Below are 7,595 nucleotides of genomic sequence, written 5' to 3' on the forward strand. Positions count from 1 at the left end.
AGCCAACATTAATCATTACATATACTCTCTGAATGACATAAGGACCTTAAAACTATCTGAAGTTGTTATTTATCAAATGTATGTATTTTAAAATAGATATGTATACATTTAAAAGTAAGTATATTGCCATATATACTTACATATATATGGCAAGAAAGTGAAACAAACAAATTATCTAATTACCTATAGTTAAGCTGACTGGGTTCAATTGCCATTTTTAGCACTGGTCAGTCTGAACAATGCCTTAATTAACTTCATCAAACCTGTTTCTTGAGCCTCAAAGTTGAGACCCTAATTCTTCCCTCACTGGGTCTTTATGACAATTACATGAGGTGATCTGCATAAAGTGCCACATACTCAGCATGCACAGTGCCCGACACACAGTAAGTGCTTAAGAAAAGATACTTGTTCCAAGAAGGAAAGCCAGTTATGCGTGGTAATTACAATTTATCCTCCTCTTCTGTCCTGGCAGTTCCTCTGTGACGAGGGTGCAGGGATTTCTGGGGACTACATTGACCGTGTGGATGAGCCCTTGTCCTGCTCCTATGTGCTGACCGTTCGGACTCCTCGGCTCTGCTCCCACCCTCTCCTCCGGCCGTCACCCAGTGCTGCACCGCAGGCCATTCTCTGTCACCCCTCCCTGCAGCCTGAGGAGTACAAGGCCTACCTCCAGCAGCAAGAGGGTGAGCGAGGAGAAGAATGGGGATGGGAGGCAGGCAGAAGGTAGGACTGTCCCCCTGTCCTACTCTCACACTGTTTTCCAATAGACTCAAAGCAATATGAAAATAAAATCACAGAGAAGCTACAAGACCTGGACTCCCAAATATGGAGTGAGACCAAGTCTGGAGTGTCGCCCCCAAAGAGAGAAGGTAGGACCTGTTTTCACCCATTCCACCGAACTGGCCTCTACTTCTTCCATTCCTCTAATCTTACAGTCCTGTACTGACCGGTGGGGCTGGGCCAGAAGGTTACAGTGGACCCGAACCCCTTGGCAGTAGGGGAGGAAATATACTCCATCCCATTCGCTCCCTTCCTTTCTCCTTGCTTTCATTGTCTCTCCTGTTCTTTTGATCTCAGGTGCAACCCCAGCCAAGGATGACAGTAAAGAATCAGATTTCTGGAAGATGCTTCATGAGCCAGAGGACCAGGCCCCAGCAGGGGAGGAGGTACAGGCAGAGGTGAGCCAGATTCCCAGCCACTTTTCTGATGAGGTTAGGGGCTTTGGGGTTGGGTGGGTCCTTCAAGTGGAGGTCACTGTGAGGTGACCTTATCCGTCTACAGCTGTAAGGGTATCCCCAGAACAATTGCCTGAAGACCATGGTAGGCATGCAAACTTTGTGCTTGAGTCTGCTCTTTCTTCTCATCAGGAACAGTACCTAAACCTTGAGGCTGCAGCAGATCCGGCTCCAGGCCCTCCAGATGGTGAGTCAATCCTTCATGTCTCCTTCACTGCCGGAATGTATTTTAGGGCTGGCAGCTGTGGGGATGGTGGGTAGAGCTAAACACTGGAGGGAGGTTAGGCAGTCAGGCCATCGGGAAATTCTGTCTCTTCTTGTTGTGCTGGGGATTGAGCCCAAGGCCTTATTCATGGTAAGCAGGTGCTTTACCATTAAGCTACATTCTCAGCCCCACGGAATTTATTTTTACCTGAGTTAATAGTATTTGTAGATAGCAACATTATTTGAGGGAGGTAGCAGAGCACCCAGGCTCCACCACTTACTGACTTTGTACTCCAGAACAATTTCACTTACCCATAAAATGTGAGTAATAAAGCTGGGCATGATACACATGCCTATAATCCTAGCACTTGGGAGACTGAGGCAGGAGGATAGCCGAGAGTTCAAGGCCAGCCTGAACGACACAGTGAAACCCTGTCTCAAAAAAAAAAGTAATAGTCACCAACATAAGGGGTTGTGACATTAAATGAAAATGCATCTATAATTTATAACAGAGTGCCTGTAACTTAGTAGACAATGAATGGTTAGTATTTATGGGAGCGATAGAACAGGATCCAGGGAAGAGAAGACTTTAGCCCCAGAATCTCCTTTATAGTCCTAAAAACTGGAGATTTTTGCCAAAAGGACCTCAGGAAAGCACAGAAGAGTGGACCCCTTCACTCTTTTTAGCATGCACCTCCCCACTGTGAGCCACCTTGGGACAGGGCTTTCTGTTGTTAGGTGTTTGCCCCACCTCACTTACCAGACAGGTAGCCTGGAGGCAGAGACCATGTCCCTCCTTGGTTTCTCTATGGCCTCTTCTTAGGAATCAAAAGAGAATTTAAAACACAACAAGTCCATGGCTATTCTCTCATCTCAGATTTTCAGAACAATGTGCAGGTCAAAGTCATTCGGAGTCCTGCAGACTTGATTCGATTGATAGAGGAGCTGAAAGGTGGAACAAAGAAGGTATGGTCCCTGTTCAAAGGAAGGGTGGGACTGCCTCCTGGCTGGGAGCATTTGAAGAACCTACCTGGGACAAACAGGACTGACTGTCCACTCTTTCTGGGTCCCTTGCTTCCGCACCCTGCCCCTGTTTTCATCCCACCATATGTGGTTATGAAACCCCAAAATTGCCTGTCTCCTTCTCCCCTACCCCTGCCAGGGGAAACCAAACACAGTCCAGGACCAGCCTGGAGATGAGGATGCAGAGGCCCCTCACAGGGAGACAGAGGTGAAGGAAAAGAGTGATGCAGAGCGTCAGAGTGTGGTGGAAGAAGAGGACAATGATGAGGATGAAGACGAAGACGCAGATGAATGGCAGTTACTGGGAGAATTCGAGAAGGAGCTGGAAGGGATACTGCTCCCATCAGACCGAGAGCGACTCCGTTCCGAGGTGAAGGCTGGCATGGAACGGGAGCTGGAGAACATCATCCGGGAGGTGAGCATGGTGCTGGCTCCCTAGGTTCTGCTGCCTGCTCCTGCTGGGTAGGACCGGAACAAAGGCAGGACCTAGCACAGCTCAGGACACCAGCGTGGTGGTTTTTTACCTAATTTGACGAGGGGCTGTGGGGAAAGGGGATTGGCTATATGAGACCCAGACACTGACTAGCCTATGAGGTATGAACCACTGCCCTCAACTGCCCAGACCCTTGACTCCACCCCAACCTGGGCATTCCAGACAGAGAAGGAGCTGAACTCAGATGGGCTGAAGAAAGATTCAGAGCGCAACCGGGCAATGCTGGCTCTGACATCCACTCTCAACAAACTCATCAAAAGACTGGAGGAAAAACAGAGTCCCGAGCTGGTGAAAAAGTACAAGAAGAAGACTGTCCACAGAAAGCGTCTCCCATCGCCCCACTCTGCAGGTAAGGTCAGACGAGGAGGAACAGCTGGGTCAGTTGTCTTTATCCCTCAGCTGTTGCTGTTCCCAGAGGGCACTGTGTTCTCTCTGTTGCCAGAGTGCGCATTCTCTTCCTGCCTCCTGGAAGGAACCCTGTTCTCACTGTGGCCTTCTTTCCACCACCAACCTTCCTGTGTTGGTCACTCCTAGTTGTCCTTTTGGAAATCAGCTTTTCAAGTGGGCCTGTTGTGATTTCTGGTTTTTCTGTGCCCAGTGCCTGGCACTCTGCCTGGCATATAGATATAGACTAAATGGTGATGAGCCTAAGTGCTGGAAACCACAACTCTGACAGATGCAGCCATCAACAGCTAGGACTTTGCCCTGGGAGAGGACCCAGTTGTGAGGGTAGCCAGCCACACTTGAGCCAACAGCCTGAACACACTTGAAGTTACTCCTTCTTCTTGCATGCCTTTATGTCCATTCCACAGGCTTCTACAGGTGTGGAGATCAGAGATTCCAAATGGAACATTCCAGTTTCAGATCTTCTATAAACATTGAAAAGTCTTTAAAGTCACAGCATATGGGGGACCAAACCAGTTTTCCAACCTACTCCTTAAAACTTCTTTGTTGGTGCAGGTGACCTAGTTATTGCTTTCAGAAAACAGCCATTTCCTTGTAAGTGATGAGAATTACTGAGTGGGATGCAGTAAAAGGCTTCAAATAGTGGCAGAGGCATTTTTTTATTTCAAGCTCCGGTTCACATATGTGTTGAGATGGAAGAGCCACTCAAACTAACTGATGACTTAGGGAGAGGTGACTGCCACAGCCTCTAACTCTGGAGTCACGGCTCTGCTTTGTCTCCCTGTGTGTCTCCCCCTCTAAGAGGAGGATCCTGAACACAGAGTCCGGGTCCGGGTCACCAAGCTCCATCACAGAGGCCCCAATCAGGATCTGACTGTCCTCGAGATGAAACGGGAAAACCCACAGCTGAAACAAATCGAGGGGCTGGTGAAAGAACTGCTGGAGAGGGAGGGACTCACGGCCGAAGGTGGGCCCTGGAGGGCGGCTGGCTTAGAGCTGTTGGAAGGGCTTGCCACTGACGTGGAGGGGCTGGGTCAGAGTGGACTGGAAACCTCAGCTGAGGACCTGGGGGGCAGGGCACCTGCCTGAGGCTCCCAACATTCCCCTCCTCACTACCCATACTGCTTCTTTCTAGGGAAGATTGAGATCAAAATTGTCCGCCCTGGGGCTGAGGGGACTGAGGAGGATGGACGTTGGCTGACTGATGAGGACACAAAAAGCCTCAAAGAGATTTTCTTCAATATCTTGGTGAGGCACCCTACCCCGGTCCTGGACCTCCAGCCCTCCCAGCCCGAGCCTGCTGAGAGTCCCAGAGTCCCAGGGGCTCATCCCAGCCTTGCTGCATGCTGAGCTTCAGTATCTTGCCAAGGCAAGGCCAGTGTTCTGTCAGCTCATGGGCTGCCACTCAGCAAGTGCTCCGTAGGAGGCTGGGTCCTCCATCCTTGCCTTCCCCAACCCAGTCCCAGCACCTCCCTGGATCCTGAAGCGTCTGGGACTTCCCTTGGTCCCCATCAGAACTCTGGCTCACCCCTACCCTCCCACCAGGTGCAGGGAGCTGAAGAGGCCCACAAAGAGCGCCAGCGGCAGAAAGAGCTGGAGAACAATTACCACAGGGTGTGGGGCTCTCGAGACGGTGAGGGCACTGGAGACCTGGACGAATTTGACTTTTGAGATACCACTGCAACATGTTCCTGACTGACCCTGCCTCCTCCTCACCTCACCTCACCTCCGGGTCTCTGAAGGCAAAACACCAGAGAACAACAGAACAGTGGGCCTCTGCGGCCCCAACTCTGGGGAGTAGAGGGCCCTGGGGTAAGCACTGCTGCAGCTGGCTAGAGCCACCTGCAGACCTCCCCAGGCCTGTGGCTTCTGCTCTCCTGGGCTCTCCCTGTGTGCCCTTCGTTTCCTCCTCAGCTTTTCCTGTTGGTGTCCCCTAACTTGTTGACTCTTTCTCCTTTCCTAGAGACTTAATAAGATCCTGTGTGTGGGCCAGGCAGGGAAAGTGGGGTAGTTTAGTAGGCCCTAAGAAAGCAGGCTGCCCACCCTGCCCTGTGGCTGTTTGGAGTTACTTTACCCTCTTCCCTGGGATCGCCTTGGATTTCCTTCTCCCTTTCCCTGTTCCCACTGACCCTACAATCTGTGCTTCTGAGCTGAGGAGCCTTCACTTCTATTGCTGAGGAAATGGGAAACCATTGCACATCACTTCCAACACAATCCCAGCTGAAAGGGTGGGGTGCAGAAGCATCGCCACGTTCTCCAACAATCAGGTTTCTAAATAAAGAACTGGACCACCAATCCATCTGCCTTTTTGGGGAGGGAGCAGGTGGAGGATACTCGTGGGAAGAAGGTTTGTGCTCTTTTTAGGTGGAGGGCACACTGATCCTGGCTCCAGACCTCCCAGGTGGTCAGGGCGGCTGAGCTGCATGCAGACACCAGACAGCTGAACAAACTGACTCAGCAAGGCTTGAAAGTCCTTGGCAGGGGTCCTGCCATCCCTCCTGTTCCTCATCTGTCTGTTTCTGTTCCTTCCTCTTTATTTTTAAAATTTTATGCAGTGCTGAGATCAAACCACTGCCAGGCAAGGACACTACCCATGAGCTACACCCTCAATGCAGTTCACTCCATCCTCCACCCCGTCACACCCAGAATGCACACTAGAGTCACCCCATGTGCGCTGTCCCAGCATCCTTTGCTGAACTCTCCCTACAGCCATGTTCCAGATTCTATCTGCCAGCCACACCCCATGTCCACCCAACCATTCTCCATTCCCCAGAAAAGACCCGTATTTGGCTGTGCTCAGTGAGGACTGCTGCCTATACATGACAGATTCTCAGTCTGCCAAGGGCAAGTGTGGGTCCCCCAATAGACTTCCTTCCTCCTCCCATTGTAGAGAACTCTGGGCTCTCCCCTGGCTCCCAGCTTGGAGGTGTGCGGCCTTCCCGCTGAAGACTCCATTGGCTCACAAGACAAGGAAAGGGACGGAGGACGCAGAATGCCTTGTCTCCAAAAGTAGAAAGCAAGGGATTCAGTTGTTGAAGGAAGATGCATAAGACTAATCTTGCTTAATGTGGACTAGTGCTTATAGTGCATTATGTTTAAATTGTTTGTTTATATTTTCTTATTTTTGTGGTACTAGGGATTGAACTCAGAGCCTTTGCACATCCCCAGCTCTTTTTTAAAAAATGTTAAGCGCTTGGGCCGGGGATTTAGCTCAGTGTTTCCAGCGCCTGCCTTGCAAGCACAAGGTCCCGAGTTCAATCCCTGGTACCAAAAAAAAAAAAAAAATTTAAGCACTGGTCTTGCTAAGTTGCTAAAGTGCCAGACCTAGGCTTGAACTTGAAATCCTCCTGCTTCAGCCTCCCGGAGTACTGGGAGATCCATGTTTCTTGAGGAAAGGGATGGTTCAGCTGGGCAGGAATTTAGAAACAGCCTCAAGGGTGGCAACAGGCCAGGTGCTAGTTTAAATCCTCCCCTTTTATCTCCCTTCAGTGGGGCCTTGAGCAAGTCATTTAGCTTTTCTTTTTTTTTTTTTTTTATATTAAATTCTTTTATTGGTACATTGTAGGTATACAACACAATTATATTTCTCATTGGGAATTGTACCTTCATTTAGCTTTTCAAATGCCGTTTCCTCCTTGGTGCCTAAGAGCACTGGTCTTGTAGGGTATTTGAGAGGATTGAGTGAGACACAGTGTGTCATGCTTGTCAGAGGACCTGGCCCACAGTCAGTATGCACCAACTCATTATAAACCAGCTGCTGAATCTTGGAGAGATGAGGACTTGGAGACGAGTCTAGAAGGGATCCCAAAAGGTCATCAGAAACAACTGAAGCATTTGGAACAGGAAGCAGGAGAGGTTGGGCAGGTGGTTCTCTTTGGTTTGACAGGGACAGCGTCTCAGCATGGTTAGAGAACTGAATCCTGGAAACCTCACTGTATTTAATCATTTTGTACTTTTTTTTTTTCATTTTGTACTTTTGATAATAAATTCCTTTTTATTTTCCTTTGGCTTTTGGCAAAACGCCCATGTAGGTCAGTCTACTCTAGCTGTACTAAGGCAAACAAAAGGAGGGGAAAAGGGTGTGTGGCAGATGGCAACCAGGAGGGGGTAGCGCAAGGGCCAAGGGATGGCAACAGGAACCTCAGCAAGGAAACCCAAGGCATGCTGGGGGGCTGGCATGGATATAAAGGGGTAGTAGCTCTCCTTTACCCCCAGAGACTCCCCTTCTAGAGTCC

General features: G+C 49.8%; 1 protein-coding gene across 10 annotated transcripts in view; it reads left to right on the forward strand.

The window, feature by feature from the left end:
- Os9 (OS9 endoplasmic reticulum lectin) overlaps positions 1–5,655 on the forward strand; it is a 109,107-nt gene extending 103,452 nt beyond the window's left edge. For 6 of the 10 annotated variants that reach the window (XM_021241397.2, XM_021241396.2, XM_087192207.1 and 3 more), the window contains 10 exons: positions 473–683; positions 768–869; positions 1,078–1,178; positions 1,368–1,422; positions 2,317–2,405; positions 2,602–2,877; positions 3,118–3,304; positions 4,163–4,327; positions 4,496–4,608; positions 4,906–5,655. In XM_021241397.2, the coding sequence (XP_021097056.2) occupies positions 473–683; positions 768–869; positions 1,078–1,178; positions 1,368–1,422; positions 2,317–2,405; positions 2,602–2,877; positions 3,118–3,304; positions 4,163–4,327; positions 4,496–4,608; positions 4,906–5,031 (1,425 nt within the window). In that variant the 3' untranslated portion in view covers positions 5,032–5,655. The remainder of the gene's footprint in view (positions 1–472; positions 684–767; positions 870–1,077; positions 1,179–1,367; positions 1,423–2,316; positions 2,406–2,601; positions 2,878–3,117; positions 3,305–4,162; positions 4,328–4,495; positions 4,609–4,905) is intronic. The other 4 variants (XM_021241399.2, XM_021241398.2, XM_087192209.1 and 1 more) reach the window with 1 other exon arrangement.
- Positions 5,656–7,595: the final 1,940 nt, after the last annotated feature.

The sequence above is a fragment of the Heterocephalus glaber genome, unplaced genomic scaffold, assembly GCF_053883595.1.
Source record: "Heterocephalus glaber isolate CG9 unplaced genomic scaffold, H.glaber_assembly_v1.0 deba00001569, whole genome shotgun sequence".
In the NCBI taxonomy this organism is placed as follows: domain Eukaryota; kingdom Metazoa; phylum Chordata; class Mammalia; order Rodentia; family Bathyergidae; genus Heterocephalus; species Heterocephalus glaber.